General features: G+C 56.6%; 2 protein-coding genes across 6 annotated transcripts in view; one reads left to right on the top strand and one right to left on the bottom strand.

The window, feature by feature from the left end:
* Positions 1 to 5887: 5887 nt before the first annotated feature.
* On the top strand, positions 5888 to 16608 carry KCTD17 (potassium channel tetramerization domain containing 17). 5 transcript variants are annotated; one of them, XM_014478097.2, is made up of 9 exons: positions 5888 to 6089; positions 7261 to 7369; positions 9713 to 9804; positions 10740 to 10835; positions 12597 to 12722; positions 14062 to 14131; positions 14324 to 14398; positions 14727 to 14817; positions 15747 to 15968. In XM_014478097.2, the coding sequence occupies exons 1-9, from the start codon at positions 5895 to 5897 to the stop codon at positions 15814 to 15816; spliced, it is 924 nt and encodes a 307-aa protein (XP_014333583.1). In that variant the 5' UTR covers positions 5888 to 5894; the 3' UTR covers positions 15817 to 15968. The 5 variants fall into 5 exon arrangements, with proteins under 5 accessions (XP_014333583.1, XP_014333582.2, XP_070227447.1 ...); XM_014478096.2 differs by lacking the exons at positions 14324 to 14398; positions 14727 to 14817 and having other exon boundaries at positions 15747 to 16608; XM_070371346.1 differs by lacking the exon at positions 15747 to 15968 and having other exon boundaries at positions 14324 to 14813.
* Positions 16609 to 20115: 3507 nt separating this feature from the next.
* The window catches only part of TMPRSS6 (transmembrane serine protease 6), a 33262-nt gene continuing 27400 nt past the window's right edge, over positions 20116 to 25977 (bottom strand). Inside the window, 5 exon segments of the mRNA XM_005887451.3 lie at positions 20116 to 20415; positions 20925 to 21061; positions 23066 to 23337; positions 24673 to 24841; positions 25169 to 25285. Of these exon segments, the coding sequence (XP_005887513.2) occupies positions 20257 to 20415; positions 20925 to 21061; positions 23066 to 23337; positions 24673 to 24841; positions 25169 to 25285 (854 nt within the window). The 3' untranslated portion in view covers positions 20116 to 20256.

The raw sequence follows: 25977 nt of genomic DNA, 5'->3' as shown, positions 1-25977 counted from the left end.
CCTGGAGTCTGCAGACATTAACAAGCCCTCTAGGTGAGCTCTTTAAGAATAGTAGGGTCTGCACCTCCACTTCAGAATTCTAAAATGCAGCACTTGGGGCAGGCTCTGTGAATATTTGTTGACAATTAGAGGAAGTTCTAGGTAAATGCATTCTGGTTTACTTGTTATCTTGCATGCATGGACGCTCAGTTGCTTCAGCCATTTCTGACTCTTTGTGACCCTATGAACTGTAGCCCACCAGGTTCTTCTGTCCATGGGAATCTCCAGGCAAGAGTTTTGGAGTGGGTTGCTATGATCTTCTCCAACTTGTTATCTTATAGACATTCCAAGTCTGTGGACCAGGTATCTAGCCTCTCTGAGCCCCATCTGTAAAATGGGATAATAATACTTCTAGCCCAGGTGTGGCACATAGTAGGTGCTCAGTCATAATAACTAACATTCACTGCATGTAATAACACTAAGAAGTAAGAATAACATTATGATATAAATATTGCAAATGGTGTAAAGTGAGAGTTGAAGAGGTTACATAACTAATTTTACATAACTAATTAGTGAGGTCTCACAGGAAACCATGGAGCAGAGATGCAAACTCTGTACCACAGGCCTCTGAAAGCCTGTTTGAATATTTCTGGCTGGTAAAGACATGCTTTCTTTTACTGCATAAGCTTGTTCTTCTCTCAGGTGACCTGAAGAGGTGCCAACTCAGAACCAACAATCTCTATTCCAAAGAGGCAGATCTGTCAGCCAAGGCAGGGATGGGATTGGATTTGACGTTAAACACACACACACACACACACACACACCAAAAAAGAAGAGTTGAGATGAATCAGAATGTTCTGACATTCTGAATGTGGGGCAGGGGAGGACTGACTCCAAAAAACCCAGCAGAGATGAATGACATCTTAGTCATGGAAGTGACAGCAGATGTGAACAAAACCCTCAGATGCAGAGGATGCTGTTTAGAAAATGAGAAGATTCAAAATAGGACATGGTGATGTGCTCAGGTGAGAACTTTAGGATGTATTTTCTGTTCCTTCGGCTCTGTCTGGCAATAGAAAGTTTCCCAGGCCCCTTTATGGCAGCCGCTCTGCTCTGGAGGCTGGATCATTTGGGGTGGCTTTTCTCTCTGCCTCTCCCTCTGACCCCAGCAGAGAAGTGTTTGTTGGGCTGGTTCATTCCAGGCTGCTGGGAAATGCATCCTAAGGGGCAGTCTTTGGCTTAGCCCCTGATCTTGGACCCAAAGGACAATAGGCAGAGTGGCGGGATTGGTTTCATGAAAGCCAATATTCACAGGACCTGAGGCTTTGTCCAGACAGCATGCTGAGTGCTCTTCATGTGGTTTCATGTGTTGTTAGCTTATTGAATCCTCACAATAACAGCATGAGCTAGGCACGATTATTCTCAATTTAGATATGGGGGAACTAAGGTTCAGAGAGGTTAAGTGATTTTGCCAAGATCACCCAACTAGCAAGCCATAAAGCCCGGGCTGGCATCCTTGTCTGGGAGCTCTGTGCCCCTTAATCCGTCTCTCTCTCCTGTCTCACTTTCAAGCCCTATTCTGCTGCTACTAAGTCACTTCAGTCGTTTCCGACTCTGTGCGACCCCATAGACGGCAGCCCACCAGGCTCCTCCGTCCCTGGGATTCTCCAGGCAAGAACACTAGAGTGGGTTGCCATTTCCCTCTCCAAGCCCTATTCTAAGCCATGTTAAAAAAGCACCTGAGAGCTGCTCTTCCCAGAAGCGGACAGCAGGGGGCAGTGTAACCAGCAGGCATTTGAAGTCTGGCCCTTCTCCAGGGTAACCATCACAAATTGTCTACTGCTGCTGCTGCTGCTGCTGCTGCTAAGTCGCTTCAGTCGTGTCCAACTCTGTGCGACCCCATAGACGGCAGCCCACCAGGCTCTCCCGTCCCTGGGATTCTCCAGGCAAGAACACTGGAGTGGGTTGCCATTTCCTTCTCTGAGAAAGTGTCTAAGGGATGTTTAATTTTATCCTCTAAATTCAGAAGACATGCATAAAACTATGAAGAGTACCAGTCCATGATTACAAGCAGAATAGTCTGGGATTCCATGTTTTTTCAAAGACTCTCAAGCCCACCTCCTCTAATCCTAAGCCCCCTCTAGGGAAGGGACCAGCCCTAGTGCCTTCATCTCTGTGTTTCAATGTCTGGCACACAGTTGGTGCTCAGTAAGCAGTAATGTCACTGAATGGTGCTTGGTGGGAGGGAGGTGGTATTGCTTCAGGTGGGAACATTTTAAGTGCTTACTGAGGGGATGCTGGTGTTTAGGGGGCTTCTGAGGAAGGAGGAGGGTAAGCCTCCCCCACCACTCTGGGACCAAAGATGCTGGCCGAGCCTCTGTGACACCTTCAGGACCCCATGACGATCCACAATGGCAATGAGCCAAGCAAATTTGCACTGGACCACCTAGGTGGCTACAGTTTCCTCCCAGCATTCTCAGAGTTAAGAAGGCCTGTGCAAGGGTGTACTGGGACTCTGTGTCAGCTTGAGTTTCAGAGTCAGTGAGACAAGCTTGAAGGCCAGATCTGCTCTTGGTTGCCATTCCCAGCATCACTTGGAAAGGCCCATGGTCTCAGAGCCTCAATCTCATTTTCCATAAGATGGAGGTGGGAACAGGATCAAACACATGGGGCTGTTTTAAGAATTCTGCACAGACTTGACCTGGTCCAGAATAAGCCCTTTATCAGTGACAGCAGCTGCTGCCAGTACAGAATGCCTGGGACACAGTCTCCAGCGTGTTAGATGCATAAATGGTAGCTCCTGCTCTCACCCAGCTCCCTGAGCACACCTGTTACATGGGAGAGATGGGCTTAGAATAGCATCTGGCACATAGGAAGCACTGAAGCAGTGAAATAAAAGACATCAGAAGCCAGTGTAAAGGAAGAAGACTGATCCCTGTCCTAAAGACTCCCAGTATTGGGGAGGGGTTGATCCATTTGCCCCTCTAGGCCAGGACCAGTGCTGGGTCTTTGTTGCTGCAAGGGCTTTTCTCTAGTTGTGGTGAGCAGGGGCCACTCTCTCGCGAGTTGCAGTGCATGGGCTTCTCATTCTGACGGCTTCTCTTGTGGAGCACAGGTTCTATGGTGCATGGGCTTCAGTAGTTGAGGTTCCGGGGCTCTAGAGCACAAGCTCAATAGTTGCAGTGCACAGGCTTAGTTGCTCTGCGGCACGTGGGATCCCCCCAGACCAGGGATCAAACCCACGTCTCCTGCATTGGCAGGGGAATTCTTTACCACTGAGCCACCAGGAAAGCCCTTCTTTCTTTCTTTCTTTCTTTTTAATATCACTTTTATTGTGAAATAATTCAATGTAGTAAGGAATTTCACCTAACCTAAAGAGAGATCTGAATTTTGTCCCATGACATGCCTTAGTTTAAAAGCTCTACACTGTCCACGTGTGCTGCGTGGTCTGTGCTCCTTGCCGGGGAGAGGCAACCCCCGATGGGTGAGGGCTGGTGGCCCAAGAAATCTGGGGTCTGCTCCATATTTGCTGAGTGACCCTGTGCAAGTTATTCTCTGCCTCCAGGCCTCGACTCTGTCAAACCTGCAGGAGCAGGTTGGTTCAGGCAAGCCGTGGGTTGCCACAGCTCCAGGATGCTACAGCTCCACTTTCTCAGCTTTCATTCCTCCTGTGAACTTGTTCATGCAAACTGGCCCCTTCTTGGTCTCTGGAGTATGGCTCTTGCTCCTCACTCTCCAGACTTTGTCCCATCCTCTCCATTCACTGGGGCCACCACCTGAGAGGGCCTTCCTGGGTCTCTAGCTCTGGGACTTTTCAGGTCTTCTTTGAAGGGGTCTCCTCCCTGCTCTAGGCTCAGGCCAGCCCACCAGTCCTCTCCAGCCTAAGCTGCTCTGCTGAGTATCACACCTGCAGGACAATGGTCCCTTGCCCCACAGGCACTGCAGGTACAGGCTCCAAACCGACCTCTTTACCCCTGATGCCTCCCTAGACCAGCTTCTCCTGCTTCAGGGAAACACTGCTGGTTCAAGCCAGAAGCCAGGGTTGTCAGCATGACCCTTCCTCCTTCCTCTTTCTCCCTCCTTCTCCTTCCTTCCCACAGCCCCTTTAAGCTTCACTTCTGCTTCCCAAGTATCCACTGAAGCTGCCTACTCCTGGTTGACGTTGCCTTGGTTGGGGCTTCCCTACCCCTCATCTAGGAGCCCTCCTGGCTGGTCTCTCAGGGCTTTGAGCCATCTCCCCTACAGTCTCCAGAGTGGCCCAAGTTACATATCTGACCACGTTACTCCCTGCCTATGACCCTTAAGTGGAAGAAGACATATTCCCTGCTATGGTTTTGTTTCAGCTGACGATGGTGGAGGACTCACCAAGCACCTGGAGTGCTGCTGCTCTTCCAAGGCCAGTTCATAACTTATATCCTATTTCATTCATTCATGTATTCAGTATACTACAAGCCACGGATTATGCCAGCTGTTTTACCAACATAATCGAATCTTCATGACAGTGTTCTTCAGTGACACTTCCCACTTCGCAAAAGGGAAAATTGAGATTCAGAAAGGAGGTGGTTCAAGATCACACTCGAATTTGTGTTTAAGAGAACACAAGTTCCCAGAAGCAGGAGTCTAGCAGCTGTGATCCACTCCCTGCCAAGGGGAAAGGTTTACAGAGACAGAACCTGAGAGATAACAGAACCTTCCCCTCCCCACCCCGCCACAGGGCCAGGCTGCCCAGTGGGTGGGGCCTGTGTGTGTGACAAAGATCACTGACTGAAATAGTGAGATGGAAAGGAAGTTAAAGAAGACAGCTTTCAGGAATTCTCTGGTGGTCCAGTGGTTAGGACTTGGTGCTTTCACTGCCAAGGGCTTGGATTCTATTCCTGGTCAGGGAACTAAGATCCCACAAGCTACATGGAAATAAATAAAGGAGGGCGACTTCCCTTCTGCTCCTTTCTCTCCCAGGACCCAAACCACATGAAGAGCTGTCCCCTTCCCGCACCCTGCAGAACCCACAATAGCAGCACCCCACCCCCATCCCCCGCCAAGGTATCTGGCTCAGAAGTACATCCACAGAACCAATCCCTCCTCCCCTTCCCGAATTACAGATGAGTAAACTGCGAGTCTCCCAGCACTTAACCCTACAAAAGCCAGAATGAAAACCTAGCTCTCCAGACATTCATCCAGTACCCTCTCCACTCTTCCTCTCTAGAAATGTTTCCCACGCAGCAGGAAAGGGGCCTTGGTGGTGGAAATGCACTTGAAACCCACCTGGGTTCCTGCCAGCCTGACCCTCACTAGCTGTGTGAATGCAGAAAGTCACTTTGCTTCTGTGTCCTCATCTGTAAAATGGGTACAGTAACGCCAACTTCACAGGGCTACTGAGAGCATCAATGAATAATACAGATGCATAAAGCATCTGTAATATAGAAGGTGCTGAGCCAACTGTAAGCCCAGCTCTGTTGTCCTCAAAGAGAGTTTTCGTGGGGAAAGAGCACAGCTCCCTTCTACCTCAACCCCCGCCAGCCAAAAGCAGAATGAAAGAATTAGAAAACAGATACAGGTAAATGCTGCTATAAAATTGGGGGAGGGGAAAGTTTCTTCTCTTGTCGGTTGTTTGATAACCCAGACTGGACAAAGGGAAAGCAATGTGGAGACAGAATGGGAGGATTGCTGATTTGGGGTATCACTCATTATTTTCCCAGTGACCTCGAATTTGACCTTCCCCAAACACAGAGCACTTTGGCCAAGAGCATCTTTAAAAGACCCTGGTTTGGAGACCTCCCAGAAAGGACAAAGTAGGGCGGGGCTAGGGAAAGGCAAGATCCTCGCTCCAGCCGCATCCGCCCGCGGCGGCTCGGACTACAGCTCCCAGCATGCCCGGCGCTCGGTACCTGCCCACCTCCAGCCTCCTTGCCCGGAGGATGCAGACGCTGGGAAGAGCGATGAGGATGGAGGCCGGTGAGGCAGCGCCGCCGGCGGGGGCGGGCGGCTGGGGCAAGTGGGTGCGGCTCAACGTGGGGGGCACGGTGTTCCTGACCACCAGGCAGACACTGTGCCGCGAGCAGAAGTCCTTCCTCAGCCGCCTATGCCAGGGGGAAGAGCTGCAGTCCGACCGGGTGAGGCCCACGGGGTGGGCGGCCGCTGGGGATCCCTCGCTCTCTGGAAATCCCTCGCTCTCTGGAATCTGGCTATTCAGCCAGGCCTGCTCGCGGGGTTGCTCCGAAGAGCTGGAGGCAAGAAGAACTGGTCGGAGGAGGGGAGAAGGAAGTGGATCAGAGAGTGAGCGATGTGCCCATTGCCTTGGCAACGGCACAACGCCAGGCTGGGGCTATTTGGAGCTTTTGAGCTCTACCCTGGGCTCCCCACCCAGGAGACTATTGGATAAGGTCTCTCCCATTTCTTTGGCTCTGTGGGGAGGACAGACACGAAGGGCCTTCTCTCCTCCCCAAACTGGACTCCTGCATCACAGGAGTTAGAGTCTGCTTCTCCCTCCCCTTTGGGGTGTGGGTGGCCTAGGGGTACAGGGAGCTGGGTGAAGAAATCCCAAGTTCCTTCTGAGCTGGGCTTCATGGGGAGGAACGCTGGCCTGGGGCACCATTTCTGGGTTCCCATCTCGGTTCTGCTGCAAACTGCCTGCATGACCTTGGGTCAGATCCTTCCCTGCTCCAGCTCAGCCTCCTGTCTGTAGCCCCAGGGGTCCAGCCTGGTGATGACCTCTAAGGCCCCTTCTCTCCCATTTCCTGACCTTCTGATGCTGTGACCTTGGGTGAGTCTCTTTACCTGCTGATGTCTCTGTCTTCTCTCTGTAGAGTTTCACTGAAACTCTCTCAAGGGGGAGGGTATCCAATGAGGTAGCAGCTCCTTTGGAAACTTGTAAACATCCCCAGAATAACTGGGGTCTGGTGGAGACCGTGTAGGGCTGGCTTCAGGCAACAACCTCTAAGAGGGACAATCCCTGAGCCCTACACTGGATTGGGTGCCACTGAAACTTCACTGGCTGCTCACAATTCTCCCCGGTTGTGGGGGAGAGGAGCAAGGCTCAGAGAGGTCAAGTCACTGACCCGAGGTCACAGAGTCAGGAAAAGGCAGAGGCAGGATCTGAACCTAGCTGTATCTGACCCCAAGGCACTTTTACTCCATCATACCACTCCGTTTTGGAGCAAACACTGTGCCCCCGCCCACCCTCCCTCTATCCTTTACTGGGACTGAAGGGTGGGGGTATGTGCAGGGTCAGCGGGAAAGGGGGGCTCACTCTTTTCTCACTGCCTGTGCCCCTTGCCTTCGTAGGATGAGACGGGGGCCTACCTCATCGACCGTGACCCCACCTACTTTGGGCCCATCCTCAACTTCCTCCGGCATGGCAAGCTGGTGCTAGACAAGGACATGGCCGAGGAGGGTAAGTTGGTCCAGGGGGCTGGCCAGGGCCTGCATCCTAAGCCTGTCTTCTCTAGCCTGCCAGGGCCTTCCATGGTGGTCGAAAGGCATTTCTCCTATCCAGAGGAGACCTCTGTTTTCTTCCATGTTTCCTGCTGCTTCATCTCAGACAGGACTGGATGCCAAAGCCTCTGCCCAGGCTGAGCCTAGGGCCAAGGTGACTGGCCCATGCTTCCACTGGGTGCTTCCACCGGGTGGTGCTCTGGGGAAGTGGCAGAAACACAGGCAGAAGAGAGAGGAAGCCCTGAGGCCGGCAGCCTCTGCCGGGGGCGGGGATGTCCTTTCCCCTGGCTTCCTGGGAAGCCAGTGGTAAGCCGGGTGTGGGTAGAAATGGCCATGGGAAGAGGTATGCCTCTTTCTTTGAGTGATCGGGTATCTCAGATGCCTGGTGAGGGCTCACAGTCAGCAGGGAGGTGGAACGGGTGACTCTTCCCGAGATCTGACAGCCTCTGCTGCACAGTGCGGGTTGTGGGTGGAGGAAGGGGAGCGGGGAGGCTGCTCCCCAGCGGGCGTTTTGGTCCCTCCCAGGCCGGATAGCTGAGGCCCTGTAGATGTCCACTTCCTGGCCCAGCAGATGGCAGGGAAGCCGTGCCTGGGAGAATGGCTTCTTGGCAGAACCACAGCCTGAAGCAGGGACTATAGGTGGGTGCCAAGCCCACTTTTCCTTAGAGCACATGGTGTGGCTTTGGGTCAGCTGACCCAGCCAGGCCAGCTTGGACTTGTCACTTTTCCTTTCTGAGTCTCCACTGTGTGTATGAAGTGGGGCGGTGATCTCCATTAGGGATGTGTTCTGAGAAAACAGGCATCGCAAGTCCCGGGGCTTGTACCCTGAAGGGGTCTAACACAGCCCCTCCCTCCTCACTCGGGCCACAGTCTTCCCTCCTGACCCCTGTGGGACACAGTGGTCTAGAGGCCAGGTGACTCTCCAGAGGACCAGGGCTTCAGAATCAGAGCCCACTCTAGGCATCAGCTCTGGGAGCCCCACAGCTTTCCTGATGGCCCCTGGGGGAGCAGACACCATGGGCGTGGCCTGGGCCCAAAAGCTGCTCCCACGGGGAAGGGAGCTAAACACTCCAGCGTCACAGCTAACACCTGTTTACAGGTTCTGGGTTTGTCAAAGCCCTGGCATTCCCAGCACCTTCAGACAGGACTAGGGCCCTGCTCCAAGGGGCCAGGGGCTTTGGCAGGAAACCGACTAGTGTGTGAACCGTAGAAAGTCACTTATCCCCTTGTGCCTCCAAGCCTGCATCTGTGGAATGGGGTAACAATAGCACCCACCTTGCTGAGCTGCTGTGAAGATAAAAGGAGCAGATACAAGTGTGTCACTTAGTGCCATGCCTGGCACCAAGGACCCGTGATACAGAGTTTGTTGTCTGTCATCTGTAGGGCTCCACGGTGGGCATTCCTGGCAGTAGCACTCACTGACCGCCTCCTCTGTGTTAGGTGGATGTGAGCACTGGGGACAGCCAGGGACATCAGATGTGGGTCCTGTCCCCCAGGAGCCCAGAGGCCAATTGTGCAAAGGACCAGAAGTGTCCCTGCCCTGAGGAGCTGAGGGGAATCCAAAGGCTGAGGGCTGTCCCCTTCACTTGAGAGGGACTCACTCAGTCTCTAAGATGGTTCTCTTAACTGCGTGGGGACAAGAACACCCTGGGGCTTGTGATGAGCACAGGACAGGCTCTGCAGACTGTGAAGTGTTGTTGGTCAGGGAGATGCATGTGCACAAAGATTGTGCACTTAGTGGGATTGGAGGGCAGAGGAACTTGAGTGTGAACCCCAGCCCTGCCCCGTGCCGGGTGTGAGGTGTTGCATAGCTACTGCCTTGCCTGGCCCTTGGTTTCCCTGTTTGCTCGGTGGGGGTGATAAAAGTACCTACTTCTCGTGCTGAGAACGAACTACAGTAAAGAGTGCAACGTGCCTGGCATGGTGCTGCCTGCCGCTTAGCATGTGCTTCATCAGTGGGAGCATGTAATCGGGGTCAGCCAAGGCCCCTCTCACTGTGGCCTTCTAGGGTCCAGTCCCACAGGCCTGCTGCCTCTGGTTAGCCCCAGACTGGGGGACTGGCAGGTGTCCCGGGTCGCTGTGCTCAGCACAGCAGGGAGATGGTGAGGTTGAACGGCAGCCTCTTAGCCCTGCTATAGAGAGTGTGGGTCCCCAAGAAGGAAGTGTTTCCTCTTGCCTGAGCCCTGAACTCAGAGAGGCTCATCACCCTAGTGTGACTGGAGCAGGGGGTGGGGATGGAGGGGACAAGGCGAGAATGGGGCATGGGGGCAGTGGGAGTGATGGGGGTGCCGCTCTGTGTCAGGGGTCCTGGAGGAAGCGGAATTCTACAACATTGGCCCGCTGATCCGCATCATCAAAGACCGGATGGAGGAAAAGGATTACACCGTCACACAGGTCAGGGGGCAGCGGGGCAGCATCCGTGGCCAGAGCAGGGGGTGGTGGGGAGTGGGGACAGAAGGGAGGTCAGGAGAGGCAGAACTAGCTTTTCTTGGGAAGGCCGAGCTGCCCTGTAAGGGGTTGTCCAGCTCCCAGATCGCCCCGCAAAGCTCCAGACTGGGAGACATATACCAGGTTCTGTCCTTGCCTTGGCTCTGTTTGCTGTGTGATCTTGGGCCAGTCACGCCACTCTCTGGACCCTCATTTCCTTTTGTGGCATATAGAGGTGCTGAGAACTACCCACCCTTCCCTTCCTTACAGGCAATATGGAGTCAGTGTGAGGGTACAGGGGGCCCTGTAGGGGCAATGGGGATTAGTAACACCATACATTTCATGGGCTCAGGTGGCCCCCTGGAGCTGGCATGTCTGAGCTTGGACCCTGGGTCTAAGTGGCCCGTCTGTAGGAGGAGCTGGTGGGATTCTCTGCCCACCCTGGGGGAGAGGTAGAAGATGAGAGATGGGTAGGGAGGCACTGTCTTCCACTGTCCTTCTCTCCCCAGGAGCTTGAAGAGGGAGTGCTCTGTCTCCTGGAGGACCTGCCTCAGTTAGTGACCCAGGATGCCTCCTAAGCCCTTTTTCCTTACCCCTTGTATCACCTGTGTCCCAATTCTGGTTCTGCAACTCTTTAGCTGGGTGACCTGGGCCAGTAACCAACCCTCTCAGAGCTTCCATGAACCTTCCTAGGGTTTTGGGAGGGACTAAGTGAAATTATGCATGTTGAGTGCCTGGCACATCACAGTTACTCAGAACGTGACTTCTGGCTTACCACCCCAACCCCATCCCCTCCTTCTGTCCTTCTTAGGGGTAGAGGGTAGGTGAAGAGCAGGTGCTCTCCTATCCCGGGATGCTGGGCACTCCCACAAAGTGCCCTCCACGTAGCCCTCTGCCCGCAGGTCCCACCCAAGCACGTATACCGCGTGCTGCAATGTCAGGAGGAGGAGCTGACGCAGATGGTCTCCACCATGTCTGATGGCTGGCGCTTTGAGCAGGTGGGTGGAGTGCACAGGAGCCACACCTCCAGGCAAAGCAAGCTCCTCTCTTCCCAAAGCCCCAGCCTTGGGGTTCCCCACTGCAGCCCCTACCCAGGAGTCTTCTTAAGGCAAACAAACAAGATTAAGAAAGGCCACACTTGGTAGCAGATTGATTGGGAAGGAGAGACAAAGGAAGCCCCACAGGCCTCAAGGCGGCTCTGGCAAAGCCTCCCAGGAGCTGGGTAGCGTTTACACCGAAGTGTGTGAGTCTCTGCCCCTCAAGCGACGGTTCTGATGAGAGGAGACAAGATCCGTAGAGGAGAGCGGAGGTCCCCTGGGGGCCACACCTCTTGTAGCAATTCCACAGGCATAGATTCCAGGTTCCCACAAGGGACATGCCCAGTTCCAAGCATGGCCACCTTCAGAAGCACAGAGCAGCAGCCTCCCCTGAGGTATTCACGATGACCTGCATTTCCTCCCAGTCCTGATGCAATTTACCAGCCAGGAGAGATTTTTATCATAAACAGGTTGCCCTAATAATCCAGTTGACGTCACACCTTTCTCAGGTTTCCAGAGGATCAGAGCCAGCAGCCAACCCAAGGTCAGATTGGCCCTTAGAGAGGAGAAGGGTTGGGCTGCCTTTTATCCATACAAGCTCCCTCACACCTGGAGGTTGAAGAACGGAGAGGAAGGCCAGGCTCCCCAGCTTGGCCAGGCCTGGGGGGAGGAACAAGCTCAGTCCAGGAACTGGAAGCCTGGATTCACATCTAGGCTTCACCACTGACGTGCTCTGCGACCTTGAGCAGGTCATCTTTCTCTTGGCCTCAGTTTCCCAATCTGTGACATGGGTCAGTAGTGCTTCTTTTGCCAGAACATTGTGTAGATTAGAAAGACCATGGATCAAGTCTCTAGCCCAGGGTAGGCCTCGAAACATTGAAGCTAGCTAGCATCCTATGAATTATTAGAAGCATTTGACTCTGTAGGATTCCAGAGAGGACTCAGGGTCCTGGATTCAAATCCTGTTCCACTCATTCTGGCCGTGGGAAGTGACCACCCCTCAAGACCTCATCTGCCAAAGGGGCTGGTCTTCCCTCTGTCTGCAGGATGAGGGTCCCTGGGGGCTGAATGAGACCCACCATGTGCAGAGCTTTTATCAGCCAGGAGGGGCCTGCAGATGTAGTTATTTTAGGGATCCCAGATCAAAAGTGGGGCTGCTTTCCTCTTCTCTCTAGGTGAGAGTCTTTGGCAATTGCATGGGCTCCCAGAAGCCAAGCAAACATGCCAGGCACCACTGGCCTAAGGAACGGGTGATCTAGTCTACCTCTGCTTCTGAGAGCCTAGAATATTCTATGGTGCTCCACCAGGTCATGTGGACCCCATCCTGTGACTTGGTTCTGGGGCTGCTTCAGCCACACCCGGGACACAGGAGCACAGTCTGCCTGTTAAAGATCTCTGCCTGCTTCTGGAAGTAGCCTGCTAGATCTGGGACTAGGCTGAGTGGGGGAGAAACAGCAATGATAACTGCCTTCCTCTAAGGATCAGGCCCGGCCAAGCCATGTGGGGAGGCTGGCCCTGGAAATTGACCAGAGGCATAGGTTGGGGAGGTGGAGAGGACTCTGACTTTGGGCCAGAGGTGTCTTCTGGAAAGCCAGGGGGATGGGCCTGAATGGAGCAGCAAGATCAGGGCACAGTCAGTATCTTGACAGTGCCAATGTTTGCCCACCCCTGCCCCCCACCCCACCTGACCAATCATTTTCTCCCCACGCCCCATCCCTCCAGCTGGTGAACATCGGCTCCTCCTACAACTATGGCAGTGAGGACCAGGCAGAGTTCCTGTGTGTGGTGTCCAAGGAGCTCTACAGCTCCCCACATGGGCTGAGCTCCGAGTCCAGCCGCAAAACCAAGGTGAGCCCTCAGCCCAACCTCAGCCTCCCTGCCGTCCCTCCCTCCCCTTGCTGCCCTCCGCCTGGCCATCTGTGCTTCTTCTTTCTCCCTCCTGCTGCACACGCCTGACGCCTGATCACAGCTGATGCCATCCATCCCATGCCACCCATGGTCCTGTCTGCCCACGCCAGTTACCCAGGCCCAGGCTCCAGGGACAGTGAGAGGAGATTAGCCCCAGGGTGTGACCAGAGTGGACTTAGATATTACTTGGATGGTGGTCACATGGCGGCCATGGGGCAGCATGGCACCGGGGGAATGCACTGGACTAGGGGTCTGGGCATGGTGTGAGTGCTCTGTGTGACTTTGGACAGGTCGCATCCTCTCTGTGCACCTTGGTTGTATTCTCAGAGAAGTGAGGGGGTGGACCACCAGCTTGGAACTTCTGGGATCCAAGGGGCCAGTTTAGTTCCTGGGGACCAGGGCTGGGGCAGGGAAGCCGAATCTGTTCATTCTGCCCATCCTGCAGGCTCCCCACATAGGACTCAGCAGCAGAGGGGTCTGGAGCCCTCAGGGTCCAACCCTGTGTTTCCATCCTGGCCTGTGAGGCAGCCTCAGCTGGCTGCAGGGAGGGGGTTGATCAATGGTCCTATCACCCTGGACCCTGCGTTGGTCAGAAGCCTCAGGAGCCTGGGGTGCAACCGGCGGGGCAGGCAGCAGCCAGGCTGGGAAGAAAGGAGAGCATTCCTTCTAGAAGCCTGTCCCTGTGTGGTGAAGACTTAGGAACTCTGCTTCCCGTCTGTTTGTCTGCCTTCCTGTGCTGTGACTTCCCGTACCCACCCCACCACCAGCGGGGCCAGTGGCTGACGTGGCCTTGCAGGGGTGCAGGGTGAGCCGGCTGCTCCTGCCTCTCTAGGAGAGACCTCAGGATCTGGGATGTCAGAGCTGGTGCTGGCATCTCAGATCTGGCTGGTGTCTGCCCTGGGCCTTCCCTGGCCTCATATGTACTCTGGGTTGGTCCTTCTAAAATGAGGCCTTCCCGGGCGCCCCTCAAGGATACCCCAGCCACACACCCACCCTCTTCGTCTTCCACCGCTGTCACAGCGGCTGGGCCCAGCCGCCAGCATCCTCAGCAGGTCCCCACCCTCCCGCTGGTTCCCCCAGGCCCCTCCCCAGGCTTCCCGGGACCGGACACGATGCACCGGCTTCTGTGGCTGTAGCGCTCCCCTCCCCAAAGGTCCTCCTTCTCTTGCCCCTCCCCTTTACCCTGAGACGGGGGCCCTCGGGGCCAGCCGCCAGCAGGCCCCGGTCCCCCGGTCAGTTCTGCGCTCTTTCTTCCCTGGGTCCGCCGGCTGGTTCACAGAGCGCGGAGGAGCAGCTGGAGCAGCAGCAGGAGCAGGAGGTGCAGGTGGAGGCAGATACGCAGGAGAAAGGTGCAGCCAACCCCCGAGGAAAATGATTGCTAGTAGAAGCCGGCGCCTCCCGCCCGCTCCCTGCTGGAGCCAGCTGCAGAACCTGGGGTCCTGGGGGCGGCCGGGGGTCGGGCGGGCCCACCAGGGTTAGCTCAGCTGCATGCCTGGCGCCTCACCTGCATAACCATCCCTTCTCTCACTTTCTCTTTGCAGCCCAGTCATCTCAGGATCCCGCTAACCTTTTCTCCCTCCCACCACCGCCTCCTCCTCCTCCGCTCCTCGCCGGAGGTCCTGCCTCATCTTCATCCACCTCTTCTTCCTCCTGGATCTCACCTACACCCTGCCTCTTCCCTCTCTGCCCCTGTCCGGGTTTTCTCTCTGCCTGCTCACACCTCCATCCCGGGGCTGCCCTGGTCCCAGTCTCCTGCGCCCTGCACCCAGGCGCCCCGGCCCCGCATCCCAGAGCACCCTGCCTGCCGCCTCCTGCACCCCTTCTGGCACCTCCTGCCTCCCGGGCCGGGGGGGAGGGGAGCAGCTGCACCTCCTCAGCGCCCCCTGCCGGCCACGTCTGAGGCACTGCTCCAGCGCTTCACCTCCTCACTTTTCCTCCTTGCAGGTTTCTGGCTGCACCCCCTCAGACCTGAGGTGGTGCTTGCAGGGAGGGCCTCTCCTGGGCCCCTCGCCTGCCCCCAGAGCTGCCATGCCTGGTTCATAGCCTGGCGGAGCTGGAGGGAGGGGCAGAAGCCAGAAGGGTGCTCATCTCTTATTTCTTGAACTTGGGCCGAACTTCCGGCTGATTTTCTCCCCTCACCCAAGTTTCTCAGCCTATCTTGGCCTTGGTTATGAGGCTCTGAGAGCAGACAAGAGGGGGAGGAAATTCTCTCCCACCTGCCCATCAGCACCAGAGCCACACTGGGAAGGAGGGAAGGGAGACGGAAGCCAGGTGCCCAGACCTCATCCCTGACGCCCAGGACTCCTAATCACAGCCTCGGGGTACTGGGTCCCCAGTTTCTGCGGGGCTGGGAAGGACAGGCCACACTTGGATGCCCGTGGCCTAGGAGCAGTCAGCAGGAGCTGGCTAAGGATTGGGCTGTGGCAGAAGAAGCCCTGGCCAGGAGCCCACAAGCCCCCACTCCATCTTATCTACCTGCTGTGACCTTGGGCAAGTCACTGTCCCTCTCTGGGCCGCAGTTGCCTCTAAAATGGGGACAGACAGCTGTTCTCCGTGACCTTTTGTCTGAGACACTGGTGACTAGCCTCTCTTGGCCTTCACTCCCCCGGCCAGAGTCTTGGCAGAATATGGACTCCTAAGAGGCCACCACCCAGCCCAAGATGGGGTGTGGGGTTCCCAGCAGACCGGCAAGCCAGGTCCCCTTCCTGTATCGCCTCCTTCTCAGCTCTGAATCCACTTTTTCTGGGCCTCAGCCCTCCTTCTTCCTCGCAGAAAGGACCTCGTGACTCACCTAACTCTCTCTCTCCCTGTCTCCCCCACCCAACCCCCCCCCCTCCATTTCGATCTCCCCTCTGCCCTTCTCCTGGCCCTGCACTCCCCTCTCCTCACTGGCCCCACCCCCTCCTCCCCCTCCCGGTGTTCTGACCACCCCCACCCCATCCCCCTGCCCCTCTTATTTTCTAGCTGTTACAAGCCAGAGGCACCCGGATGTAAGGCCCCAGATCGCCTCCAGGGACTTGGGGTTCCGTTCTGAAATGCTTTATTTTTGTACCACGGGGTGGGCCCCCGGCCCGAGGCAGAGGAAGAGCTCTCCCCGCTGTCACCTCTGTCTACACCCCAGGGGATGTCATTCACCCCTGCCTCCGGGGTCCGGGAGGGGGCCCGCGGGGACCTCTCAAGTCCTGAGGTGGGCCCTGGGACCCCTGGGCAGAGCTGTCTGCCTGTGGTCGAAGTGTGGTGTTGTCCAGCTGTGTCTCCCAGGCACCCACGTTCCCGCCCCCAGGGCCCCCAGCTGCATGGCAAATACTACGCTCCCCCGCAGCCCAGTCACGTCACCTCCTTGAGCCTGAGTCTCTCTGTGTGTCACCCGGGTCACGTCCTGCCCTACCTACCTCACAAGGTGTTGTGAGGTTACCGAGACGGGCGAGGGCCCTGAAGGCCCTCAGGGAGGGTGTAAAACGCAGGCTGGCCCAGCACAGAGATGCAGGGATTGGTGGGGGCGAAAGGTCTGGGGGTTGGCCATATTTGAAGGAGGGGGTGGGTGACTTGGCCTTCAGCTTGGCTGCTCCCCACGCCCACCCCATCCCCTTCATCTGTACTGCTGGGCGCAGAGTGGCCTGGCCAGGAGGGAGGCAGACACTGATTCAGCAGGGGCAGCGGGGCCCCTCAGGAACTGATGACAAGGGAAAGGGACCGTCCTCCCTCCACCCAGGGGAGAGTCTAGGGCTGGCAGGGGCTGAGTGAGGGGCCTCTCGCGTTTATGGGCTCCTGGGCCAGGTTCTTGCTTCTCAGCTGTGTCCAACCCCATCGTAATAAAACCTGAAGAAACAGCCGGCCTGGCTGCCTCCCTTTCTCTGGGCCACATTTGGGGACAGTGCTCTGTGCATTTAGTTGTGTCCGATTCTTGTGACCCTGTGGATGAGTCCACCAGGCGCCTCTGTCCATGGGACTTTCCAGGTAAGAATACTGGAGTGGGTTGCCCTTTCTTCCTCCAGGGGATCTTCCTGACCCAGGGATTGAACCCAAGTCTCCTGCATTGCAGGTGGATTCTTTACCTGCTGAGTCATCAGGGAAGTCCCTTGGATCAGGGGCTAAACTTAAGGTGGGATAGACAGCCCAAAGGTAATGGGGCTTTTCCCTAAAGTCCTGGGGTCTGCCTGTTGTCACTCTCCCGTGTGTGTTAAGGGGAAGTATCATGGCTGGATCCTCTGTCCCGTGGGTGGGCGTCCAGGGGACCAACGCTGCCTTGCTGGGTGAACTTTGGAAAGTATCTGCCCCTCTCTGGGTCTGTTTCTTCATGGGTAAAGCAAGGGGTTGGACGAGATGACTTCTAAGGCCCTGCCCCCGGGATTACTCAGTCTCTCACGGCCTTGAGGCAGAAGTGGATTAGCTGGGATGCTGAGGGATGGGGAGCTAGGTTTCTGGGCATCTGGAGTTTCCCTTCCTCACCTCCCCATTCAGCTGGCCCTCTGCTCCCCAGCTTTGCCCTGCCACCTCCGCTCCATCCTAACTTCCCAGGACGTCCCCTCTGCTTCCTGCTGTGATACCTTCTGGCCACCTCCACCCTCTGCCCCAAGTCCTAAGAAATACAACCCGCAGGCTCCCCTCCATCTTCTCAGAGTCCAACAAAGCCCTGCCCACCCCCACCCCACCTGGCCAATTCCTTAACCATGTGCTGGTCCTACTGAGTGTCTACCTTACCTCCCTCCTCCCCTCCCCCCAGCAGTTTATCTTGCAGATTTGGGGGGGGACATCTCTGCAAAGCCATGATCCCCTAAGCAGAGGCCCTCCCAAGCCCACTCGATGCCCTGGGGGTCCTCACTTCTTCCCTTGAGTCCACCTGGCTCTCTGGGTTGACTTCACTTTCTGTATCGCAAAAGGGTCACCAGGGGGCTTGTTAAAAGAACAGATTGCACCCCCCCACACAATTTCCACTAAGACTAGGATAGGCCAGGAATTTGCATTTTAGCAGAGTACCCTCTGGCAGTCTTCTGCTCCCCCTCTGAGAGGCCCCCCGGGGTAGTCCTGTCCCCTCCCCAAAGGTGACCCCCCATAGCAGCTGCTCCATCTGCTCCGTCTCCACAGTGGGGACCCAGCAGGTGAAAGGCTTCCCCACATGTGGTTCTGGTGGCCACTCCTTGTCTCCCTTTGAAAACCCTCTGGAGACTAGGTCCCTGCTGAGGCTCCCCGCTTCTTCTTCCTCCCACTCTGTGCTTGACACCCCCCTTCCTCACCTCCACGAGGGCCCACCCCACGGCCCTCCCTGATCACTCCCAATCAGGCCATAGCCTTGGCTGTTAAGACTCCACCCCCTCAGCTCCCCTCCAGCCACTGGACACACCCCTCAGCCTCCTACTCTGGGCCCCCACTTCTGCAGTGCTTGTGTCTCCCCTACGTTTTTGGTCTTCCCTGGACCACCTTCCATGCAGGGTGGTTGGAAAACCCCCCCTCCAAACCTTTCTCAAGCTCTGCCTATCTCCTGGACATCTCCTTCCTAGGGGTACCTAAGTTCATGATACCTTCCCAGAGCCTTTCCTTCCCCAGGTGCCCAGGTCAGGCAATGGGTCCTCCACCAGGCCAGCCGGAAGAGGTCCTCAGATTACCCCCACCACCAACGCACCTGGAGGATAATGAAGGCCCTTTAATGCTGTGTCCATCCCTACTGCCCTGCTCGGTCCAGGCCTCCTCCTTCTTGAGTTCTACAGCAGCCTCCTCACCAGCTTCCCTGCCTCCCATTTTCTCCACGCTGATGTCAGTGTTGCTTCTAAATATGAAGCCACTTGTGTGTCACCTTCCTGCTCTAGAACCTTTCGTGGCTCCCCAGAGTGCCCAGCATCAGATCTTTAGCTCCACTCCAAGTTCTTTGCCATCTCATCTCAGTTTGCCCCTCCCCAAAGGAATTCTGCAAAGAATTCCTTTGCTTTGCCCCTAACCCCAACCTCTGTCCAAACTAAAAACAACTGACTTTCCCTAAGAGCCCACTGACTTTGAGGACTTTGTGCCTTTGCACATCCTCTTCCCCTGCCTGGAATGCTCTTCCCTACCTTGGCTGCCTTTGAATCCCAACTCAAGTTTCCTCCAGGCAGCTCTCCCTGACTTTCTGAGTTACTGGCTGCCTCCCCCAGAACCCTTCACACTCGGTCACCATCCCACCCCTCCCGAGATAAGGAGCCGAGTTCTGTGAGCTCCATGACCCCACTACAGCACTTGGCACATGGTCAGAGCCTGTGAGGTGCTGAATAAGGGACGCAGAATGCAGAGGCAGTGCTGAGACAGAGAAGTGGTCGCCTGGGAATCAGGAGACAGGACTTTTGCCCCAGGCTCCACTCCTGACCCCTCCCTGGTGTGATCAGGAGGCTCTCTGCCCCTCAGTTTCCTCCTAGGCTTCCAGAGGAAGCCCAGCACTTGTCCCAGCCCTGACTCTGACCTGTGTGTGTCTGACTCTTTGTGGCCCAGAGGACTGTAGCCCGCCATGTTCCTCTGTCCAAGGGAATTTCCAGGCAAGAATACTGAAGTGGGTGCCATTTCCTACTCCAGGGGATCTTCCCAATCCAGAGGTTGAACCTGTGTCTCTTGCATCTCCTGCTTGGCAGGTGGATTCTTTACCACTAGCACCACCAACTCTGACCTGAGGGCACCCAACCACTGCCTTCTCAGAGTGGCTCCTGGGATTTAGGCAGCTGCCCTGGAGGCCAGCCCTGCCCCCACTGACCCTGCCGTGGCCTTCTGGACACTTAGCCAACAGGCTGAGCAGATAGCAAGGGTCTCTTCAGTCAAGGGCATGAGATTGGTGCTGGGGCCCCATTCAACCCCCAGAGCAGGACCTTGGGTCAGACGGCTTTATTCCACAGGGCAGCTGAGCTCACCTCTTGGTGAGAATGGGCAGTGAAGTCCCAAGGGGCAGGTGGGGTTGGGAGGACCCTGGACCCAGGGCTCCCCACCCTTTGGCTTGCAGTGGCGGCTGGCCCACTTGGCTGTCTCCAGGACTCTGAGGTCCCTTCCTGTGGGAGCACCTTCCTCCTCCACCACTCAAGTTAGGCCGAGGGCTTCAAAGGCTGGAATCTGCTGTCTGGAGAAGATGCCATCCCAACAGCCTTTGCACTGGGGCAGGGGTGGTGGTGGGAGGACCTGGCAGCCACAGGATCACTGCTCAACTCTTCCCCCCAAAGTCAGCAGTGGAGGAGCGGGGAGGAGAAGAGAGAATCAGGAGGCGACAGCCTGGATGAGAACCCCTCATCCAGGACTGGTGACCATCCCAGGCCCTCAGGGGTGGTCTGGACCACCAGCGGATGGCCCACCTCCCTCGTACCCTCACTGAGGCTGATATCAGGCATCAGGTTGGGGGACAGGAAATACCACCCCCTGTCCCCTCCAGGCCCTGCTGCCTGAAGAATACTTGCTCCCAACCCCCCGGTGGGTGCCCTGGGCTCTCTGAGTCCAAGAAGTAGGCCCCTGCTCTGCAGGGGGCAGCTCCTCAAGTCAGCACCTGCTGGATCCAGCCTATCACACCAGTGATGCGGGTGTAGACGCCAAAATAGTTGGGCCGGCCGCAGCCCAGACCCCAGCTGACCAGCCCTGCCAGGAACCAACGGCCACTGGGCTCCTTGCACACCAGCGGGCCACCTGAGTCACCCTGTAAGGCAGGGAGAGACAGGACTACGTCAGGGTAAAGCAATCCACTTCCAGGTAAAGGGCTGGACTACTGGGGATAGTCTGAGAGTGACAGCAGGAAAATCACATCCCCTTTGGAAGCCTCCGATACATGGAGGGAGCCCGAACCAACCCAGCCTGGCCTCCAGCGGGGTCTGGCTGTCATGGAAGCTTGAATGTGCATCCCAGTGCCCTGCCCAGCTCTGCCTCCCTTCTGTGGGCTCCATCTAGTCCTCTCTGCTGGGTCACTTGGGCAAAGTGCCTCTCAGAGGATAAGAAGCAGAGCTGGGGCTGGGTCTCAGACCTGGCACCTGGGGTCTTTTCTGATCTGGGGTCTGCAACCTGGAGGCAGTCTCTCAACCTCCCAACCTTCAGTTTCCTCACCCACAAAGTGGGGACAGCCAAGCCCACCTTGCCGTGAGGCTGCTGCAGGCTGCTGTGAGCTGAGGGCCATGCCCTCTCCCCGCCCCCGGCACACTCCGTGGGAGTCACCTGGCAGGCATCCTTCTTGCCGTTGCGGTAGCCGGCGCACAGCATGCGGGGTGTCACCTGGTAGCGGTAGGCCTCGCTGCACAGGTCCTGCGGGATCAGCTGCACGTCCACCTTCTGCAGGCCGTTGCTGGTGGGGCCTGCCCGGCAGGATTGAGGGCAAAGGTAAGAGGGTCTGAGGTGCCCGGGGCTCCGTCTCTTCTCTTGGCTTTTCCTTTTGTATCTCAAGAGCTCCTTCCTCGTCCTGCTCTGCCCTCCCTCCCATCTCCGCCCTCCCCCTCACTGACGCTCTGTTCTGGCTCCTTCTCCAAGTGGCTCTTGGGGACAGAGCCCCCCACCCACCCACCAGGGCCAGTGTCCTCAGGTTCTCCTCCACCCCTGGTGGCCTGAGGCCTGAGGCCTCTTGGCCACCTCCCCTCTTCTCTGTGACAGCCCTGGGGAATTTTTCCAGAGCACACACCTCACGCCTTTGCTCCCACCTAAAACTCAGTCAGCCTCTGCTCACTGTCCAGCCAGTGCTTCTCCACGAGAATGCGTGTTTGGACCCCGCCACCCCACCATGGAATTTCACTATACACCCTGTGCCTAGCTCCACTGGAAGATCTGGTCTGTTCAGGTGGGGTGGGACCCAGACGCTGGTTTTCTTTTCTGAAGTCCTGAGACCTTCATTCAGGTCAGGAGTAGGAATTCTGGCTCAAGACCCTGACTGAGATCCCCTGCCTGTCCTTCCTGCCTGTCCTCACCCAGATCCACCAGCTCCCGGCTCCCCTCTGGTGCTGGGTGTTCTCAGGTGGGTTGCCACCTATGCTCTTACCAGAAACGCCTTTCTGCTTTGCTGGGACACTGCTGACCCACCCTGTAAGCCTCAGCTCAGCCCACCCCTCCTCTGGGCTGCCGTTGCCCCCACACCCCCATCCGTGTCAGCTCTTAGCACTGTCTCCCATTCATTTTTATACCGCTTTTTCCAACTCAATGCCCGCCATATAGTAGATGCTCACAAATGTGTCACTGAATGAATGAATGAGCAAGTGGACTGATCCTTGACCATGTTCTCTATCATCCTCTTGGACAAGTCACTTTACACGTGAGCCTCAGCTTCTCCATCTTTACATTATCCCTCAACCTCACCCACCTCCAGATTGTAAAGCACAGTATACACTCCTGAAAGCCACCACCACGGAGGGTGCAGGGCATGGCTGTACCCTCTGTAGTCGTGTACAGAACCGAGAGCTGGCCTCTATGGACAGCAGCCTCTGGTCAGCGCAGGAGGGAAGGACAGAAACTCATGTTTCTGAGAGGCAGTAGCAGGAACAGCAGAGTCTCTGGGGTCAGACAGTCCTGGGTTCTAGTCTCTATTCTAACTCTCCCTGGCTGTGTGACTTTGAGTCAACACTAAATGTCTCTGTTTTCCCACCCTTAAGATGGGGTCCATGATAACCAATAACTAGAGTTGTTGGATGGATTAAATGAAATCATGTTGCCCTAAAATCTAACATCCATGTGATAAGTGTTAATAATTAAAAGTCTCCCCCCAACACAGACATATACCCTCCATTGTCCAAGAAGCACAGGGTTGGAGCTTGCCCAAGGGCCATGGGGTCCCTGGCCTGCCCTGTCACCCCACACATATCCCCCAGGATCGCCTCCCATGACTTTGGTTCTCCTTAAGTGCCCTTCACTTGAAAGGTATTGAAACTCCAATACTTTGGCCACCTGATGCGAAGAGTTGACTCATTGGAAAAGACTCTGATGCTGGGAGGGAATGGGGGCAGGAGGAGAAGGGGACGACAGAGGAGATGGCTGGATGGCATCACCGACTCAATGGACATGAGTCTGAGTGAACTCTGGGAGTTGGTGATGGACAGGGAGGCCTGGCGTGCTGCAATTCATGGGGTCGAAAGGAGTCGGACGTGACTGAGCGACTGAACTGAACTGAACTGAACTGCCCTTCTGGAAGGAAGGGAAGGGCCAGGGAGACAACCCATGGCCGTAGTAAAAGCTTTTTTTTTTTCTATGAAATACTACCCCATTTAATCCAGGACTAGCAAGAGTGGAGCCCCAGGGTCCCTTGCCAACTCCCTTCCAGGCCCCGAAATTAGGCGAGCCAGACCCACCCCACCTCCCCTGCCCACAGTCCAGCTCACCGCCTTCTCGCAGGGCACCCCAGCCTGTGATCCAGCAGTGCAGGCCCGCCTCGAAAAAGTGGGAGCGGGCAGGCAGGCAGATGGGCTGCACAGTAGCCGAGCGCACCACGGGGTGGTCGAGCTGCAGCAGGGCCACGTCGTAGTCGTGGCTGTCCTCCTCGTGGTACGGGTGCAGGAGCAGGCGGCTCACTTTGAAGGACACCTCTCCCGGCCAGCGTGAGCTCTGCCACACTTTGCCCAGGAACACGGTCCACAGCGCCGGGGATGCCATGCTGGGGCGGGAGGGGGACTTGCTCAGCAGCCGCCTCCCCCATCCCATCTCGAATCCCTGTGATAGACAGCATTCCCACCTGGGGCCCGGTCCCTCACACCCATCCCCACCCTGCTCTGGCAGGCCATGTAGCTGGCAGTGTGGTGCTCAGTGCTAGCCCTGGAGTCTGACTGCCTGGATTTCAGCCCCAGCTTCATCCCTTCCTAGAGGTGAGTGTACCTCTCTAGGCCTCAGTCACCCCATCTGTGAAGTGGGAATAGCATCATCTGCTCATATGTTGGGGAATTCAATCAGACTGTGGATGTAAAAAAAAATCAGCACAGTGCCAGGCACCGGCAGATGTTTTCTGCACACTTTATAGATGGAGAAACTGGGAAACTCCTGGAATTTGCGGGTCCTCAGGAGGAGCGGGTGGGAGTTGAGTGTGAAAGAATTTGCAGAGACTTGGCTGTGCAGACCCCTGGAGGCCAGGTCAGCATCCAGGTTTTCTCTACTTTGTGGACAGTGGGGAACCAGAGATGGAGTGAAAGAACCTGGGTAGTCAGACCACACCCAGGAGGGCACCTGGGCACCCAGGCATAGGATGCAGAAGGGAGCTGGACTCTGGGCTGCTGCAGTGACCGGGGTGATGGTGGCAGCATGGACGGGCAGTGGCTGAAGACGCGTTCGGACCACTGAGAGGGCTTGCTGCCTGGCTGAGTGTGGGGGAGAAGGAAGGGTGCCTGGGTGGCTCCAGGCCTTTGGCTTGGACTGTGCAGACCTAGGAAAGAGGAGGAGGTGTGGGGAGAGAGTCCAGGGCTGCTGTGCTGGGGGTTGGGTCTGGAGTACAGGGCATCAGGCTGGAGGTGGAGAGGGGAGCTGTTAGCCCACCACGGAGATGGGGGCATGTCTGTGGGTGGGGTGAGACGGCCCTTCTTGTGGGCTTCTCTGCTTCTCTCCCTCCCCAGGGTGGGGGACAGGCACACCTGGAGAAGGGTGTCATGACCTATAACCAGGGCAGGAATTCTGTTCTCAGCTCTACCCCAGTGTCTAGCACAGCCCCTGGCACATAGTAGAAGCACAACGCATATCGCTGAGTGGAGGAGTGAGTAAATGAATGGCTCACTGGCCCAGCTGAAAGCAAGACACCAGAAGCACAGCACAGCAGGGGTGAGCAACCTTTCCCAGGGCACAGAGTGTGTTCGAGGTAGAGGCAGGGCTGAAGTGTCGGGACAGCAAGTCTGAGGGGCTTCCCACAACCCTCCCCTCTGTCTGCTGAGATCTCAGACACGCTGCCCCTGCCCCCTCACCACCACCTTCCCTACCCACCTCTTGTGGCCTGTGTCCCCAGGCTCACCTTTCCTCCTGGAAGCAGTGGGCAGCAGTGATCACCCAGCGGTCAGCGATGAGGGCCCCCCCACAGATGTGTCGGCCACGAACCTGGAGGCTGGCCTGCCACGGCCACTCACCCTCCGAGGACACGGCCCCGCCCACGATGCGGCCCAAGGGGCCCTGAAGGCCACAGTCTGGGGGCAGGGGCAGGGGTGGATGGAGGGGCAGGGGCAGGAGAGAACCAGTGAGAAACAGACACAGAGCAGAAGGGGAGGCATGGAAGAGGAGAGAGGAAAGACACAGAGGGGGCCAGGGAAAGAGAATGAGGGGGCAAGAGAGAGAGAGAGGTGGGCAGGACCCCCACGAGGGGGCAGAGGTGGGGTAAAGAGAGACAGATGGACAGACGGTGAGCTCTCCCTCCAGCCCCCCAGGGTGGGCACCTCCCTACCCCCCATGCTCAGGGGCCCAGCAGGTGGAGGGTGTCCTGCCCACCCCAGCCTGTCGGAACGCCCAGGGCTCACCGCAGTGCTGCTCATCCGAGCCGTCCCTGCAGTCGGGGTGCCCGTCACACTGTGGGTTGGGCTTCTTCACACAGCTGTGGTCTTCACACCGAAAGGTGAAGGTCCCACAAGGCACCCCTATGATTGGGGGGGCAGGGTGCAGAGGGTGGGTCCCTGAACCCAAAGGAGCCTCCAAAACAAAGTCCAGGGAAGATGGAGCCTGAGAGAGGCCAGGAGACGACTGGAGAGGGGTGCCTTGATCACACTAAAGGGTCCCCTGAGGCTCCTTTAGGGATCCCTAGAGGCAGGCCATGTCCCTTCCCGACCCTTCGCTCCCTCAGACTGGTGTTTTGAGAGAAGGTGACGTCTCCCTCTCAGACCTGGGCTCCTGATGGTAGGGTCGTGCCTTCCCCAGGTGTGGTACCTGAAGCCAGAACTGTGCCTCCACCTTGAGATGAGCAAGGCTCCCAAGAGCAAGGCTATGTCCCTCCCATCACACTACCTTGGCCTGGCAGCCCTCCAGGCCCCCAGCCATCTAGACACCCACCTGCTCCTCACTGCCTTCACTGTGAAGAGCTTTCTGCCCCACCAGCTACCTCCTCTATTTAAGTTCTCTTCAAGGCCCAGTTCAAAGCCCACCTTCTCTAGCTTTCCCAGCCTCATCTCCTCCTCACCCTCCGGTCTTCCTATGCTACTGGACGTGATGTTCAGAGGCTTTGGCCCAGAGAGAGTAACCCATCTTTTTTTTTTTTTTAATCAGATAACCCTGAGAGGACGGGGACCACTTCTCTGGTGCCTTTTATTTCATTTTCCTTACTCTGCCTTGCATA

Source organism: Bos mutus, chromosome 5 (genome assembly GCF_027580195.1).
Source record: "Bos mutus isolate GX-2022 chromosome 5, NWIPB_WYAK_1.1, whole genome shotgun sequence".
NCBI classification, from domain to species: Eukaryota; Metazoa; Chordata; class Mammalia; order Artiodactyla; family Bovidae; genus Bos; species Bos mutus.
Note: the sequence above shows the minus strand (reverse complement) of the source record. Positions and strands in the feature narration are given on the sequence as shown.

Coding starts and splice junctions, on each gene's coding strand:
- KCTD17 (XM_014478096.2), top strand. CDS start 5,895: ATGCAGACGCTGGGAAGAGCGATGAGGATGGAGGCCGGTGAGGCAGCG. Junction 6,090..7,260: donor AAGAGCTGCAGTCCGACCGG/GTGAGGCCCACG, acceptor TTGCCTTCGTAG/GATGAGACGGGGGCCTACCT. Junction 10,836..12,596: donor ATGGCTGGCGCTTTGAGCAG/GTGGGTGGAGTG, acceptor CCATCCCTCCAG/CTGGTGAACATCGGCTCCTC.